This window comes from Python bivittatus, unplaced genomic scaffold (assembly GCF_059951505.1).
Source record: "Python bivittatus isolate LINGU-HERP-01145 unplaced genomic scaffold, Pbiv_v1 ctg000700_np1212, whole genome shotgun sequence".
Taxonomy (NCBI): domain Eukaryota; kingdom Metazoa; phylum Chordata; class Lepidosauria; order Squamata; family Pythonidae; genus Python; species Python bivittatus.
Window position 1 is genome coordinate 56,329,634 of NW_028277098.1, and position 17,184 is coordinate 56,346,817.

The 17,184-nt window shown below is 38.4% G+C and overlaps 2 protein-coding genes across 2 annotated transcripts in view; one reads left to right on the forward strand and one right to left on the reverse strand.

Annotated features, from left to right (window-relative positions):
* BAK1 (BCL2 antagonist/killer 1) overlaps positions 1–17,184 on the reverse strand; it is a 99,171-nt gene that overhangs the window by 50,857 nt on the left and 31,130 nt on the right. The window lies entirely within an intron of this gene.
* LOC112541307 (uncharacterized) lies at positions 701–14,309 on the forward strand. The gene is made up of 6 exons (XM_088153481.1): positions 701–1,161; positions 2,727–2,839; positions 5,030–5,127; positions 9,408–9,541; positions 11,954–12,050; positions 14,121–14,309. The coding sequence occupies exons 1-6, from the start codon at positions 701–703 to the stop codon at positions 14,130–14,132; spliced, it is 915 nt and encodes a 304-aa protein (XP_088009607.1). The 3' UTR covers positions 14,133–14,309.

The following is a 17,184-nucleotide window of genomic DNA, read 5'->3' on the forward strand; positions in this document are numbered from 1 at the left end:
TATACTGACAATACTAGGCTTATTTTAGGAAGATATTGACATTTTGCTAATTATGCACATGCCTTATATCTGAAGATTCTTGGTTCAATCTGTAGCTCTTCTATTTAAAAGAGTCAACAATAAAAAACAACAAAAGACATAACATTTCTCTCTGAGGTCCTGGACAGGTTGTTGGTAGACAATAATAGACAATCTTGGGATATTTGGATGAATGATGCAGCCCAGTGTTGTGCTGCATTGTATATATCCTGATATCTCCTACATAAGATCATTATTCAAATGTTACTGAATTACCAAGAGATTCATAACTTAGGTCCAAGATCCAGCAGTTTATATAGAAACCTTCCTCATTATAGAATCTCTGGATGTGTTGGATTATGATCTCTATAATCTCCCAACAGTATCGTTTTTGGGGGAATGGAGGTTATGAGAGAGAGTTCAGTACATCTGGGAGCCACCAGGCTAAGGAAGTATAACGGGAGGGCTAGACATCTGGTCCAAGATTTCTTTAATTTCTGACCATCTTTTTTAAAAAAAATACTTGTAAAAACTGTGAATCCGGGAAGGCCCTATTCTTAGCCCCGCCCCCTTAGAGAACTTCAGAATTCCCAGAGGATTCTGAGCCGTTGGGTTTTCAGTTTGAAGCCCTGCTTCCAATCTGTTGAGTGGAGCAGCCACCTAGTCCTATAAGTGGCCCACAATGGATACGCTCACAGCCTCCTCTGTTTCTAACAGGCCCTGGGTACTTCAGTTCTTCCGAAACCTGTTTGGAAGCAGCAGGCATGTCACAGAAGAGGGGGAGAGACCTAAGGCAGGTGAGAAAGAGAAGGATGACATCAAAAGTGAGCTCTTGGACTGTCCCCTGTCGGATACTGAAGTAGCCGTCCCGGGCCAAGAGCCTGACATTCCCAAGACTTCCTCCAGTGAGATCTGCCAGGCGGTGATGGGTAGCCACACTGAAGAACTCCCCCTGATGAAGGAAGTAACTCTTGGAGACACTTCTGTTAAGGATGAGAATAAGCTCTCTGCTTTATTTAACTCGACCAGGATGGACCTGGGAGACACAGACCCCTTTGCTGAATCTATGCTAAGTAACAATGGAAGAGTTTCTGCTGCAGGAGAGAAGAAGCATGAGACTAGTGAGGGAGGAACACTGGGCAAGTAAGTGTTATGCCACCAGTGTTGTGGCTACACAGTGCAACGTGAATTAATAGTTCTGGTTGAACCCACGTTCAGTAGACTGCTACTCCTCACAGTGGAGAATCTGAGACTGGCTCTTTCCCTTGTTACCAGGGACAAGTAAAAGTGATTATCTTTTTGGACTGACTGGCACAGTTCATTCAGTTAAACCCTGTCTCATTCACAGCAGAATGTGAACAGAGAATTAGATAATATTACAATAAGGATTTCTATTAATTAGCTTCCAGATGTATTATGTTAGGGACTAATTAGAGGTCAGGTTGTTCATATGATTATTTGGCTATGATTGGCTAAGAATGGGAAAACAATAGGTTTCCTTGTTAACCTTCCTTTAGATAGATATCATACACTGAACTGATGGCATGAGGGACTTCAGCTAACTAAAGCTCATTGTAGGAGGCTTCTTATCCAGAAAGATATGCAGGGAAGGAAGAGTTACTAGAGCTGGCAGCCTGCCAGCATTTTACAGGATCCACTTGTTATCATTTCGACTTGCTGCCAAGAGTGAAGGATGCAAAGTCAGAGAAGAATCCAGCAGAACTAGATTTAGCACAGGGGGACACATGTAGGCTCTAAAACAGGAAATAAATCTAATGAATACATAATAATAGTAACATTGTTCGTTGGAGAGCTGCCCTTACTGAGAAATGCGCAGAAGTGAGTGTTGGCATTTGGCAGAGTTCATGTGGCAACATTGCACAAATTTGCTTGTCTCTGAGCTGCTGCGCCTCAGATGAGCCAGCTACCTCAAAGAAAGCCCCAGCCTATTTCATCCTATGGTGCCCCAATTCCTGGCAGACTGATGAAGCCCAGGAGCCTTTGGGGCAAAAAAAGAAAAAAAGAAAAGAAAAAAGGGAATGTTCCTTTCACAGAACAAAGGCCCTTGGAACACACTCCAAAGTATGTTACTCTAAAGAAAAAAAAAAAAGATATTATTTTTCCTCAGGATTTTCTGAAATAAAATATGGCAATCTTAGTTTGGCGTTCACAAACTAAATCTTTTTCTGAGGCTTTTGTGTGAGAATTAGTAGTAATTAGGAATTAGTAGAATTAGTAATCCTGTGAAGGTAGCTTTGAGTAGAAAGGTTTACATAAACAATGATACTAGGACTAATGCTTTATGTAAGCTTTTCTGAGTGAAGAGTTTTCCACACTCTATAATTATAATCACGGGGACTGAGTCACTGGGCTGATTAGAATAAGATTAATAGCTTAATTTATACAGTCAAACAAGGGGTATAGCTTCCAGATAGGTCTGATCCCAGGAATTCCAATCCATTCTCTCCCCCCCCCCCGATAACATTGCTATCAAAAGTGCTGGTCTTATTCAGTCCAGCAATGTATCCGTCTACATTTATACAGTACTACTGATATACCAAATAAATAAATAAGGGATTGGGGCATAGGTATTAAGGCAGGAAGAGAAATGGGGATTTCCCACCTCCACCCCCATTATAAGTAAAGAATCAGTGTTAGGGAACTTTTTCTTGAGAGGCATGCTTATAATAAACATGTTTTGGATTTAGGCATGAAATCACCCCAGCTGTATGTGCAGATGATGGAATCTCCATGGCTGCTGGATCCATAGCAGATATTAAGGACTGTAATGTTGAAGATGAAACAGAGCATCTACTGAAAGGTGAAAAATGGAGGAAGGTTCTACTGATCCATTTTTCAAATAGCTGTTGTTAACCTTTGCTTGCATCCCATCTGATACATGAATACTGAGAGTTTAGAGTATTTAAAGAAACCAGGAGGCAAGTTATACTGTATTGTGCTAGAAGGGCCATTAAAATGGGTAAGAAATGAAGTATTGGGAGTATTACATTCCATTTGACTCTATTGGACCCACTCAAGGCTGGCTTTCCTAGGTAAAAATATTCTGTTCTCCTATTCTTGTATAATTTGAAGAAGGAAATAACTTCAAATACAGCCTTCCCAGATAGACCAGACAGGAAACATGACCAGATGAGCTAATTTTATTTTATTCTAAGGCTACATTAACAGAATCTTGCAAGTCTGAAAGTACAAATCTTCCGCTGTGTCTTTTACAGCCTGATAAGTTAGGGAGGTTCCTTTCTGAGTTTCTTTCTCTGCCCATTATGCAATAGTGGACTACCTCCCCTCTCTTATCCGATTGTTCCCTAGGCAGCATCTCTTCTCCCTGCCTCCAAAGGTCATTCCCACATACCATTACAACACTATATTTTTTCTTAGAATCAGGAGTCTTGTAGCACTTTTCTAACTAATACATTTTATTAAAAGGCATATGCTTTCATGAGCTTCAACTTATTTTATCAGATGCTTACAAAAGCTTATACCTTTTAATAAAGTGTGTTAGTCAGAAAAGGTGCTACCAGCTTCCGATTTTTCACTATCATAGACCAACATGTTGTTGTTCAATCGTTAAGTCGTGTCTGACTCTTCGTGACCCCATGAACCCTATCACGCCAGACCTTCCTGTCCTTCACTGCCTCCCTGAGTTTGCTCAGTTTCATGCTCATTGCTTCAGTGATGCTATCTAACCATCTCATCCTCTGCCGTCCCCTTCTCCTTTTGCCTTCAATCTTTCCCAGCATCAGGGTCTTTTCCAAAAAGTCCTCTCTTCACATTAGGTGACCAAAGTATCTGAGCTTGAGCTTCATTATCAATCCTTCCAATGAGCAGTCAGGGTTGATTTCCTTTAGGATTGACTGGTTTGACCTCCTAGCAGTCCAGGGGACTCTTAAGAGTCTTCTCCAGCACCACAGTTCAAAGGCATCAATTCTTCAGCGCTCAGCCTTCTTTATGGTCCAGCTCTCACAGCCATACATTACTACTGGGAAAACCATAACTTTGATTATGTGGATCTTTGTCGGCAAGGTGATGTCTCTGCTTTTTAATATGCTGTCTAGATTTGCCATAGCTTTCCTCCCAAAGAGCAAGCGTCTTTTAATTTCATGGCTGCAGTCTCTGTCTGCGGTGATCTTGGAGCTCAAATAAATGAAGTCTGTTACTGCTTCCATTTCTACCCCTTCTATTTGCCAGGAACTGATAGGTCTGGATGCCATGATCTTAGTTTTTTTAATGTTGAGTTTCAAGCCAGGTTTTGCACTCTCCTCTTTCACCCTCATCAAGAGGCTCTCAAGTTCTTCTTCACTTTCTGCCATTAGGGTGGTATCGTCTGCATATCTGAGGTTGTTGATGTTTCTCCCTGCAATCTTAATTCCAGCTTGTGATTCTTCCAGCCTGGCATTTCTCATGATGTACTCTGCATATAAGTTAAATAAACAGGGTGACAGCCTTGTCGTACTCCTTTCCCTATTTTGAACCAATTGGTGTTCCATGACCGGTTCTAACTGTTGCTTCTTGGCCCGCATACAGATTTCTCAGGAGACAGGTAAGGTGGTCTGGTGCCCCCATCTTTTTAAGAATTTGCCACAGTTTGTTGTGCTCCACACAATCGAAGGCTTTTGCATAGACCAACATGGCTGTCCTACAATGTCTATTCTGCTTCCTAGGTAATACTCCCAATCAAGGCTCCTTCTTTCCATTTCTTAAGTGAATGGAGCAAAGGGTTAGGGTTAGGGAGTTGCAGGTAAGTTTGGTAAGTTGTTGGAGGATAGAAAGACACTCCCACTTCAGATGCAAATACCCTGCCACTCTGGGCAGGAGAGCAATTTGTTACTTTAAATTACTCCTGATTTTTGCTGTGTTTTCTTTGCAGCATACAAATAAATAGAGCAAAATGCATTTTACTTTTGTTGTCTGGAGTGAGTAAAGAGGCAGAACCTGGAAAAACATTGACCGTTGAAAGTCATTGTGATGCTGTGGCTTTTCTTTTCTGTAGAAGATGTACAAATAGAACCTCCAAAATCAGAGCTCTCTCCCTGGAACAGACTCATCAATATGTACAAGCAGCGCCGGAGGCTTCCTGCTTCTAAAGTGGTAATTATGAGACAGTGAGAAGCTTTTAGAAAAGTCTTTTCTTTTCTTTTTTATTTGCTGCTGCAAGAGGCATTTTTATATTACAATAGATAGATAGATAGATAGATAGATAGATAGATAGATAGATAGATAGATAGATAGATAGATATAATTCCATTTAGGTAGGTAAGAAAGTCATAGCATAAGCAAAGCCCTGGAAGCTTACACCCATTCCATGATTCCAAGAAAACTGTTTGAGAACATAAGAAAAGTATTCCATTAGATCAAAAATGTAGAATCTGAGACTTGGAAAGTACTTTAAAGGTCATCTTGTCTGACCTGCTGCTTGTTGCAGGGTTCTCTATTGGCTGAATCATGGAACATGACCATCCAGCCTCTGTTTGAAGACCTCCTTAATGAAGCAACATTTTTTCCTAGGAATTACTAACTCCAGGAAATATACAGGTGTAAGGAGGTGCTGATAGGTCATCTTACCTAGTCGCCACCTCCTTTCCTCAAAGTATTTTCCTGGAACCAGAAACACCATGTTGTTGTGTTGTTGTTATTACTACTACTACTAGCAGTAGAAATTCTACTACTCCTACTAGAACTCCTATTACTAGTAGTTCTACTACTTCTACTCTGATATGCAGTGAAAGGAACAAACTTCAGGAGGAGCACAGTGGGGAATATGAATCTGTGTCTGTGCCCTTGAGTGTTTGCATGTGTATATGAATATCTTGGAATTTGACAGGGAAGACCCAGGTTCAAGTCCCCAGTCAACCACAGAGCTCACTGCATGATTTGGGCCCAAGTGCTCTCTCTCAGCTCACCATAGGATGGTGGTTGGGGGGAAAATGAGGGAGACCCCCTCCCATATATGCTGCCTTGAGTTCTAAGAGAAAGGGCAGGGTATAAATGCAGAAATGAATTGATATATTTTCCAAGTGGTACATTAGTTCTCTCCAGAATGTCGTCTTTTTAGAAAGTCCAAATGGGGTGATCTGAGATTATATAAAAATTCATCACAAAGAAAAAGCAGTTATAGCTGCAATACTTTTGTGCTTAATACATGGTCAACCAGAATTCTTTGAGGCATTTATATTCTTGAAATATGGAAAGGCTAAGCAAATGACGAAAGGATTTTCACCCTATATTCCCAGCTGCATAGTCACTACAATGCTTCAGCTTTCATTATTTCTACAAATTGTACAAGAAAAAAAAAGGTCACCTGGGAACTCTAGTGAATGTGTGAGACACTTTTACTGAAATAAATGACATAAGGGAATCATTCAGAAACCTGACCTTGAGGGATTTGTATTCTGATGGAAACGTGTAGTTGTGGTTCTTGACAAGAGGATGGGGCTCAATACTTTGGAAAGAGCAAATCTTCTAACATGCATTTGCAATACATTCACAGCTGAATCATACCTTCAAACATTGCCATAATGATTGTGTCCTGCAAAGCTGAATGAGATGAAATGGGCCTGTGCCATAGTCAGGTATACCTCCTTCTGTCAGCAGAAATTATAGATCTTTAGTAGAAAGACAGGCTTATCATTTTTTAAAAGTCTGTCAAGCTGCACAGTTTATCCAAGGGGGGAAAAATACACTCCCCGAAACTGCTCTTTCTAATTAATGCTGCTGTTAAAATTACTGTTTAAGTTTTAGTTAAGCCTTCAATTTTTTTGCATTGGTTTTTCACTTCCTTTACTTTTTAAAAGTTTCCCTTTAAGCCTTTGTGTGGCTGATGAGAGATAACCTGCTTTACTAAGTCTGCTATATGTTTATTTCTGATATTACAGCATCACAACTGTTTTTTCTATAAAAGTTTAATAGCCTTGCCCTTTGGGGCTTCACATTGGAAAGGTAAATTATGACATTAGGTTTCACCTGATTACAACAACCTACTACATTAGATGTATGGAGTGCTCTCCTTAACTGGCAGACACATTTATCTACTCGATTACAGATGAAAACAATTGTAAAAATTGAATCAAAAGGCAGCGACTTGGGAAAATCACTACTGTTTGGCTGTCGTATGCTTTCTTATTTTCCCCATAATGTCCTGGACACTATCAGTGTGCAACACAGTGGGAAAAACAAAATGATGGCCATAATGAAAAATGTCACGGCTGCCATGTTTTGTAGTGCAACCGTTTTCTAATGTTATGGACTGATACTATTTTGGAACACTATGAGAAAAACAAAATGGTGGACATTAGGAGCCCATGCTATTGTTCTCAGAGCCCATGCTGTTGTTCTCAGAGCTTTTGCAGCGCTTTGCATTGCTGCTGAGGTGCAATTGGTTGAGACATGGAACAAAGCCACCTCTATAGTGATGGTCATTCAGGAAGCTGGATTGGCCTGATACAAGGGAGGCAGTGGAGATACTTTCTCCCCTCCCTTTTCTCCTGAATTCCCTAGCCATTCCCCTCTGTGTGTGTGTGTGGGGAGGGGGGTGTTCCTCACAGCCTCTTGTAAAATAATCTGCTGCCCATAAGGTAAATCCCCCAGTCAGGTTTAACCTCTGGTAACAATCTGGGCACTCATGACATTTTCTTGCTATGATACAAAAACAATTTGCCATTGTCTTCTTCTGGGGTGCATTTTTAATTTCCTAATCCAACCTACAGCTTTGGGATTTCTTGGGAGTCTTCCATCCAAGTGCAAAGTCTGAGCTTTGGCACTTATGCACAATCAGTTAGGTGCCACCACTTGCTGTGACCCACTGCCCATAGTTTTGTAAAATTCATCTACCAGCTCCAGTTAATTTGTGAATGTAGGTGGGGAGAGGAATTGTTATTTGTTTCAACCAGCAAAGTATCTTGGGCATGCTGTGGTACAAATACTGAGATTTTATTAATGTTTAAGTTTAACTCCATTTACCTCATAGTGTGTTGCTGGATACAATATAAAAGCAGTAAAATGTGAAAAGTGAACATTCAGAGAAAGGCCTGAAGTATCCTTTGAAACAGTCAGAGCTCTATACTGTAGCCACCCGTGGTTGTAGCTCTGTTCAGATGTAGAGCTGGTACTGTTTAAAATGTGGAATTGCAAAGCGGTAAATGGAAGGAGGACTTTTAAGAACATGAAAATAACCTTCCATTGTGGGCCTTTTGTGTACCCAAACAAAGCATACTTTTAACTATACTTTGTAAAAATATTAATAATAGTTATTATTTTGACTAAATATTTGGCATATTATCCTACCTCTGCTTTTTCTAAAGAAAGTAAATGAAAGTCTTGCTGTATTATGAATGATTGAAGTCTCTTCATCCTTCTAGATAGATCTACCGTTTTGTCTTCTATGCTGTAATAATTCCACTGTAGATTTGAACGTTCTGCTGGATTTATAGCATTTCTTGCTGATATTTGATATATATTTACATAAAATGCATCCATTTTTGCTCTGTGAGAGAAAAGCAGTGAATGTGGGTTGCAAGAGTTGAGAGAGAGACTTAAAGAAGCTCTAGAAGAATGTAAGCTACTTGACAGGGACCCCACTGCAACACCTACTCATACCATCAAATGCTCCACTAGCAGAACTATTCTGGTGCTAAATCAGGAGACATTATCAAAGTTGCCAGGGTTACCCCTGCTATATATTGGATACTGCTTTTCACCACATGTTATAGTGCTTATATACCTCACATCTTCACTGATGGTGGAACTTGGCACCAGTCCTGGACCTGGCACAAAGATTATCCTTTCTATTGTGTTCAGTATGAGGAAAAGGTATTTAAAATGCCATCCCCTCCATTGAGAACAATGTTAGCCACACTGTCACATCAGTGCAATGCTAATCATGTTTAGTTTTATTTGTTTATTTGTTTGTTGGCTTTATTCCTTCAGTTTATACGACCACTCACTAGGCAAATGACTCTTATTTAGTTAGAAATAAGTCTTACAGATTCCACTGGAGCTACCCATCCAGCTAAGTGTGCAAGGGGCTGTAAGGGGCATGATTTTCACACATGCATGTACATTTAATATGTATGCTTCCCAATGTAATCTTAGCTCTTTTTGGTAATATCATTTTTGTGGCAAGCTGTGGCTTATAATAAAACTGTAGCACAGTCATACAATCCCACATAAAATCAAACACTGAAAATTGTTTGAAATGAAAAGCGCATTCTTGGGTGACTATGAATATTAATTGAATATAATTAAACATTGTGTATTAATAGAATATAACTTGTACTCACGTAAAGCCAAAAATATTGCTTTAATTGTCCAGTTAACACAGTGGACAATTTCAAATAATTCCTTATCTGTGTTCTCCCTGTATTCTTTTGTAGTCCAATGTTCAAGATATCCCAACACAACCAGTAATTGAAGATGAAGCCACGCTGGATCTTATGGTATATGGAATTGCAACACCCAAGGCTCATGTCACCTTATCAAGTTCCCCTGAGTCTTCTTGCACTTTGATGTAAGTATATTTTTGGGGGTGCCTCTCATTCTTTTGAGTCTTGAGGTTGACTGGCCCTGAAAGTCAAATCATCTGCAATGTTACACCCTGTAAGCTAAAATACAGAATGTAATTATTAGAAATGTATAACAAAAGTATGTATCATGCTAACTGCAGATAATGGAAGTTACAGTCCAATGATTCTGAAAAGAACCATGTTGGAAAGTTCTTTTTGGGGATTCCAGTTAGCATGGCATAAGTCTGACAGACCTGTGGGGGTAGAATTAGGAAAAGGAAGGACAAGGATCACCTTTTCTTTCCCACCCTTTTCCTGTTGTACTATATATATATATATAAAAAAAATTTAGAGTAAGAACTGACTGACAGACCTGAATCTTAGTTTTTAATTACTATATTATACAGAGCAGAGATATCTTTAACCCCATGAACCCACATCCTTTTCTCCACCCCTAATCCATACCTCTAGTATAAGCTGCCTATTGGAGGTCAAAAAACACAATTCTCTTTCATCATCTTCTCTCTGTCTCCTTCAGTGGGCACCCAACATCCTGGATGTTGAGTGAGCTGAGCAGGCTTAGCAATTTATTTTCTTTTTAATCCACAGAGTAAAAAGCTGTATGCTCATTCCACAGCAGCTGATGTCTCAGTTTACTGCTGGTCCAATAGGAAAGGAGCTGAGGGTCGAATGAATGTTTCTAAACAAATTCAGTCAGTACAGCTATTTCAATAACTGTTGGCTGGACTGCGCACATTGAGTAAAGTCAATACCATTTGTAAGGCTAAAGCAAAAGCAATTTTAGTTCTATAAATAATCTGCATTTTAATTACATAAATAGCATCTTAGGTGCAATAGAAATTGGAAGAGGTAAGTTTGTTTCTCTATTTGCCATGATTCTGATAAATATTTCCTGTCTGAAGCCATATTTGTATTTCTGAGAAAGTTCTCTTGGAATTCATAACGAGAGAGAGAGAGAGAAAGCGGGGGGGGGGGGGAAGAACAGTGACAACTTGACAGGCCTATTCCCTAAAGAGAGCTTTTAAATTTTTCACTTATTCACTAAGTGGATTGAAGGTAAAAAGTATATTTGAATTTGGAGCACAGGAAGCATCTGGGGATAATGCCACGTATGACCACTTGGTGTCAGTGTCCAATTGAAAATAAATTGACTGAAGTTTGTTTCCAATAGTACCACCCAACATTTTTAGTAAATGTAACACAATAATCATAATAGTAATTTTAAAAGGGCAGGGGAAAGATGGAGAGAAGAAAAAAGGGGTCTGGAATATTATGTTTCAAGCAAAACAACTCTGAAAATCTTTGCTTGAAAATTTTCTTCACCCTTATGCTGAGAAAACTCTCCCAGACTTTAAATATTGACAAACAATGCATATTGAAAATCTATTCTTACAAATTAAGTATAGATGTATCCTTTCTGTGTTATATGATAATTATTTTAGCCAAATACTAAAATATTTATCCTTAATATATGGAGATTGATTCAATGTCATGTTAACAATATTTTGATTGTTGGTTTTATATTTACATACATATACATACATACATATATACACGCACACACACACACACACACACATATATATAAAATATTGATAATATACCAGCACAAAATGTGATAGTAATAGAAGGCCAAACCATATGAGTTAATATTCCAACTCCTGAGTCTCATTTTCAGAAGTAAGGGGACCATAAGCAACCCTTATTAAACATTCTCTGGACCATGGTACAAAATTTGTGTTGCATTATCCTAATGTTAAGATCATAGGAAACTTATTTCATGGTGTTTAAATTGACCCTTGGTTAACTGGCCAAAACCTAGTGTGCACACATCTTTTTATGCCCTATTATGCTTACATTCCACATGCAGCAGCATTGTTTTTCCTCAGTGTGATAAATTAGAAATACAACCACAGGAACAGGCAACCAAATAATGTGAGATGTGATGAGCTGTCTTAAGCTCTCATTATTCTTCTGTTTTAGTGATTTTTATGTGGGCACTGAGAACCTGCTAATAAGGTACAATATGTAATCCTTATGGGCAAATCCGTATAGAATTCTGATCAATGACCTTTAGGAAGCAGTTCAATCGGTTGCTGATGTTCTTTCATCTGGTTTAAAATTACATACTTTTATGTCGAGCCTATAGGATAGAAGTCCTGAAAGCAGAGAATGATATTTGTTCAATACATTTTGCAGAAGCTGTTTGTTTATAGCATTTAGATTTAGTGAAGAGACTGACAGTAACAATGCCAGACTTTGGAACTCATAGTGATCCTAAGAAAGACCCTCTACTTCAAATTAAAATATGCAAGAATTTGTTGGGTTGTGGCAATTTTAGATTTTGCTTCTAATATAATCTCTTTTTGTCTCCCCTTGCTTCATTTCCAATTAAGGCTGCCTGAAAATGAGATCAGGGAAATGGCTGGTGACTGTGAGATAGCGCATGAAGATACAGGATCAAATGGTGGTGGAAGCCCGAAGCACCTTAAGGTGCAGTGTATGCTCAAGTACTGTAGCTTTTTGTTTGAGAAACAAACAAAATGGTTGCAATATTCCATACATTGGCATGGGCATCTTTTCCTCAGAGAACATCTGAGCCTTGGAATCAAGAGATAGTAACTGTCAAGACCTCACTGGTCTCACACCACTTCCTGCCAAATGTGAGATGTTGAAAACTAGTTTAGACAGAAGCATCTCATATGTCTGGGTTGCAGACACGTACTGATTCAGCAGTTCCAAAATTAGAATTGCCTGATATTCTCTAACTGAATTTCCTTCATCATTTCCCTATGTTTTGAACTATCATTAGAAACTGGCCAGAAAAGGGAATTATGCATATTTCATCCTAATGAAAAGCTACCTTTGGAGGCAATGGCCCTGTTCACACATTATGCTAAGCCAAAAACAAACTTGTCATATTCTGTTTAGCACAGTACAAAAAACCATCCACTGTGGTTTAATATAATGTGGGGAAAAAAGCCTTATTCAGCAAAGCATGTTCTAAAATATCCTGGTTTGGTGTCATGTGAGAAGACTGTTGTATCAAGAGACAGCTTCTTTTCCAGTCCAGATGCCATATCCTGGTTATAATACTCTCCTCTATGATTCTTTTCCACCTTTATATAGGATGGGCTCAGAATGAGATTATGGAATATTACTTTGTGCAATATATGATTGTTAAGTCCCTAATCTATTCTCTAATGTATCATGACAGCACCAGGCTGTCATCTTGCTTCTGCTAAGCAAAATCTCCAAATATCTACAGTGAACAAAGGGTATCAGAAAACACAGAGAGAGTAACTGTCTCTTCCATACGCAGAAAAAAATGTCTGGAATGTAGTAGCATACAATAATGCCTGCTACTCAGCATGTGTATGTATTTATAATTTACTGCCCTACACAAACACATCCTATTATTCCCTTTCTTTTTTTCTATTTTTCCAAAGCATAATTGTTCAAGAATGGTGATACATTTTATTTTCTGCTCAGCAACAATCTAACCATGAAGCTCTATGAGATTTTTGCCTGATGTTAATAGATTAGAAGGGTGGGAGGGAAGAGCATAATCATTACCCTCTCACTGAATTCTATTGGAGTCTATTGGAGTTGGGCCACCAATAAATTTAAATAAATTCCACTTTGGAAACAAACTCCTATTCATTTCTTGATCATCGTAAAAGGCAGCTGCCATTTGAAATCCTTCAAAATGCAATGGTTGCAGGCAGGTAGCTAGAGCCAATGAAGGCAATCAGGCCTGTTCACGAGGCATTCTTTGCTTGTTCCATTCAGGTGGCAGTATAGTGTAGGCCAGCTGCAGCTCTGTATGGCACAGGAAATCCTCTATTGGTATTCCCTTTCTTTAAGTGCTGTACTTTAGTAATAGCACTAGAAACTGGAGACTGAGCAAGCAACATTTTGTGTCATAGTTGTCAGAAATATAGATTCTGCATCTCCTTAAAGTGTAACAGCTTGATTATGAGATAAATTAGTCTTTACCAGGCTAGTATTCTCCCTGTATTTTGGTTTATGGCTTTTAAAATTCCCAGCCACAATGGTCAATGGCTGGAATTGTAGACCAGTATACCTGAAGGGCACTAATTTGGAAAAGATTGTGAAAAGATAAGATCAATGACCAGTGGCTAGTTGGTAGAAAATGTACAACTTGGTCTTAAACTGTAGAACCCTTTTTCCAACATTGGGTAATGGGGTCTGGTGGCCCTCATTTAAATTACCCATGGTGCCCAAAGCAATGCTTATTGGGCACACTGTGGGATATTTAAATGGTGACTTTTAGTAACCCAGTACTTATTGGATTGCTCCTAGCATTTTCTGCCAGAAGCGCTGCTGCAAAGGCTCATTCACATAGGAGGAGGACCAATCAGAAGCCCCAGCTCAAAACTGGAGCTGGGTTTGTCCTTGGCAAGGCACTACCTCTCAGCCTCAACTGTTTCTCAGGGGTGGTTAGACATCAAGGAGAAAAGTGTAACAAATATAAGAATGAGACAACAGAATGATTAGTTAGACTACTTCTGTGACTTTCTTTCTGTCTACCCTTATTAGAGTGTGTCGTGAGAAAACACTGCTGGATTCAACTTGGGTCTACCAGCTTCATCCTTCTCAACTTTGCATAGGGAAGATCTGCTGAAAAAAAGTATTTGCTACCCACCAGGACAGTTCAAATTATTTCTTTTTGTGTATTTTTCTTTCTTTACTTCATTTAACAAATGGCTACTCATTACCTATGTTCTCTTATTTTCTGTGGAACAAGTCTGTTAAAACTAGCAGATGTGTTTTAGCAAAAATACAGTTTTACAATGAATTGATATTTTTGTGTTGAGCATTTATCTTGGCACTGTGACACTTAGCTCACTCACAAGGCACACTACGCACTGCCCAAACTGTCTACTTTCCTGTCAATATTCTGGCTTTTGGTCAGGGATTTTTTTTGCTTGTTTATAACAGTTCTTTGGGGTAATCATGATATCTAAATGCTACTAAGTAAAATGTCTTTCAGTGGGTACTTATCCTGTAAGGAGTGGTGTTAAGGTCCAGCTGCAGGAGATTGGTGGAGGAGCAGAATTATCTGGCTTGTCTGTCAGGGAGTGGAGCTGGGAAAGTTATACCTCACTGGAACATCATAAGGAATAGGGTATTGATAAGGGGGAAAAATAAAAAGAGATACTAAGGAATCCTTCTACCTGGTGCATAATGGCTTGAAAAGTTTAATTTGTATAAGAAGAATTTATAGGAAACTTTATACCATGGTCTCAGTTTTTTGGGGGAGAAGGAACTAATGGGCAGGAAATTACTATATTTTTAAAGCTACTTCAGATGTACAGAAATGAAATCTGAGCCTGTGTATAGCAACCATTTTTATATTTTAAACATTGTTTTTGTATAGATTTCTCTGTTCACAAATACTGTAGGTTGAAACAAACCTGGCAAAACCTTGCAGTGCTCTGTGCTGATAGAACACACATCTCATATTTTATGCACTTGCATTGCTAGAAATTGGCAAGTGCCTTAAAGTCACACATTAAACACAATGGATACTCCAATGTATTTAGTGCAGATGCCTACTCAACAGCCATTGTGTTTTGATGAAATACCCCCACTGAAATAACCCACGCAGGAAAGGGTTTTCAGTGAATCATAGCTGAGGTGACATTTGTCACAGAGATTCATCACAAGAGGCAAATTGTCATAACTCTTCCTCTGAAAAACATGGTTGAAGAAGATGTAATATCGTTTTCTATTTTTTAAAGGATTGTCCCCTTGGATCAGAGGAAAAATCCACTACCATATCCTTAAAGTTATTACTTTCATTCCTTCCTTTTCCTTCTCATTCCTTCTAAATTAAGGAAGGCATATCCTGCTTGATGGGGAGTCATGGATTCCTTCATACTGGTATTAAAAACACAATGCTATCATGCACGTGCTATTTAAATATTTGAATTTCAACTTTAAAATATTCATTATAATTTAGATTTTTAAAGGTTAATATTGACCTCAAACACTGAATAAGCCTTTCACAACTCTGAACATTGTGCAGTTTCTTGCTGGTCCTTTTCCAATATAAAATATCAAGTGCTCCAAGGTGTTTTTTAGTATCAGTAATTGTTACTGGAGGACAGTATTTAAAAAAATAAAGACAAAACTGAAATAATATAAAATCTTGGAAGATAGAAAATATTGATATCAGGTTTAAAATATTCCACAAACACATATTAAAATGTACAAGGAAGAATTCTGCAAATAATTTGGGAGCAAATTTGTTTCATTCTACTTATTTCTTAATTTATTCTTCTATTAGCATTAATAACTTTGATCAGGCATTTGGGACTATTGACCAAACAGCAGACATAATCTTTTTCAGTGTTATATATTACAAGCAGCTGCTGTCAAAGTTTATGTGAAGAAGAAGCATTTTTAGTCTTGAAATTTCAGATTCTTTGACTCTCTTTCTAATCACACAGCTGATGTGGGCCAGAAAATGAACCTTTTAACTTTTTTGTACCTGGATCTCTGCCTTTTTAATCACTAGCTGTGAGACTTAGGCTAAAACCGTTCTACCAGCCCAAGGCCCTTGTGAATATTGAAACTATATGAAAGGAAACACCCTGTCATCCTGTGTAAGGATCAAGTTTTCATTTCATATGCTGATTCCTGGGGGTTTCTGGATACAACAGTTACTATTTTTGTGCAAGTTCTATTGATTAGCTCTATTCATAACTTTAAATTTTAAGTAAGACTGGAAGCAACAATATGGCAAAAATTAAGATTTCAGTCATCTTTCCTGCACTAATTGTCCCGTGAACTAACTAGACATCGCTCATTTCATCAATTATATCTTTGCAGCCATTACTTATCTGTTAGACTTGTGCAAAAGTCTATAACTGCTTTCTTAGAAGAACCTCCTAGACATTATACATCTAGAAGACAAGCCCTCTGAATCCAGAATGAGGTCTATACAACAATTTATGGTGTGGTATGAGCTATTCAGGTTGACAAATAGTACTGTTGGACCTAACAATGGCATTTCAAGCAGCCTTTAAGTATCTAAAGGACTGTCATTTAGAAGATGGGGCAGAATTGTTCAGTGTTATTCCAAAAGACAGAACAAAAAACCATGGGTTTAAATTACAAGAAGTAGATTTCAGAAGGACATCAGGAAGAATTTCCTAACTATAAGAGTTGTTCAACAATGGAACAGACTGCCTTTGGAAATGGTAGATTTTCCTTTGCTGGAGGGTTTAAACAGAAACTGAGTGGTCATCTGTTATAGATGCTGTAGGACTGGATTCCTACACTTGTCAGGGGGTTGGACCAGATGCTATCCGAGGTCCCTTCTATCCCTTACATTCCATGATTCTATGATTTTAAGTGCAATGTGATAGAGGTTAGGAAATGTTGTATTTGATTCCGTAAGCATTTTCTGAAGTGACAATGTGTTAGAGTATGCCAAGGTAAAACCAATGTTTTATAGCATTTCTTCTTTTTCTTTTTTCTTCTCAAAAATGTTCACACATGATACATCATTACAAAGGGAGTTATAAGGCTAACGATACAATTTCAGATTCAAGTAAATGAGCTGCAACTTTTTTTAAAGAAAACGTTGAGGGGA

Excerpts from the sequence above, each read along its gene's own strand:
- LOC112541307 (XM_088153481.1), top strand. The coding sequence starts at position 701 with ATGGATACGCTCACAGCCTCCTCTGTTTCTAACAGGCCCTGGGTACTT. Across the intron at positions 1,162-2,726 it reads GAGGGAGGAACACTGGGCAA|GCATGAAATCACCCCAGCTG; the intron begins GTAAGTGTTATG and ends TTTTGGATTTAG. Across the intron at positions 2,840-5,029 it reads AACAGAGCATCTACTGAAAG|AAGATGTACAAATAGAACCT; the intron begins GTGAAAAATGGA and ends TCTTTTCTGTAG.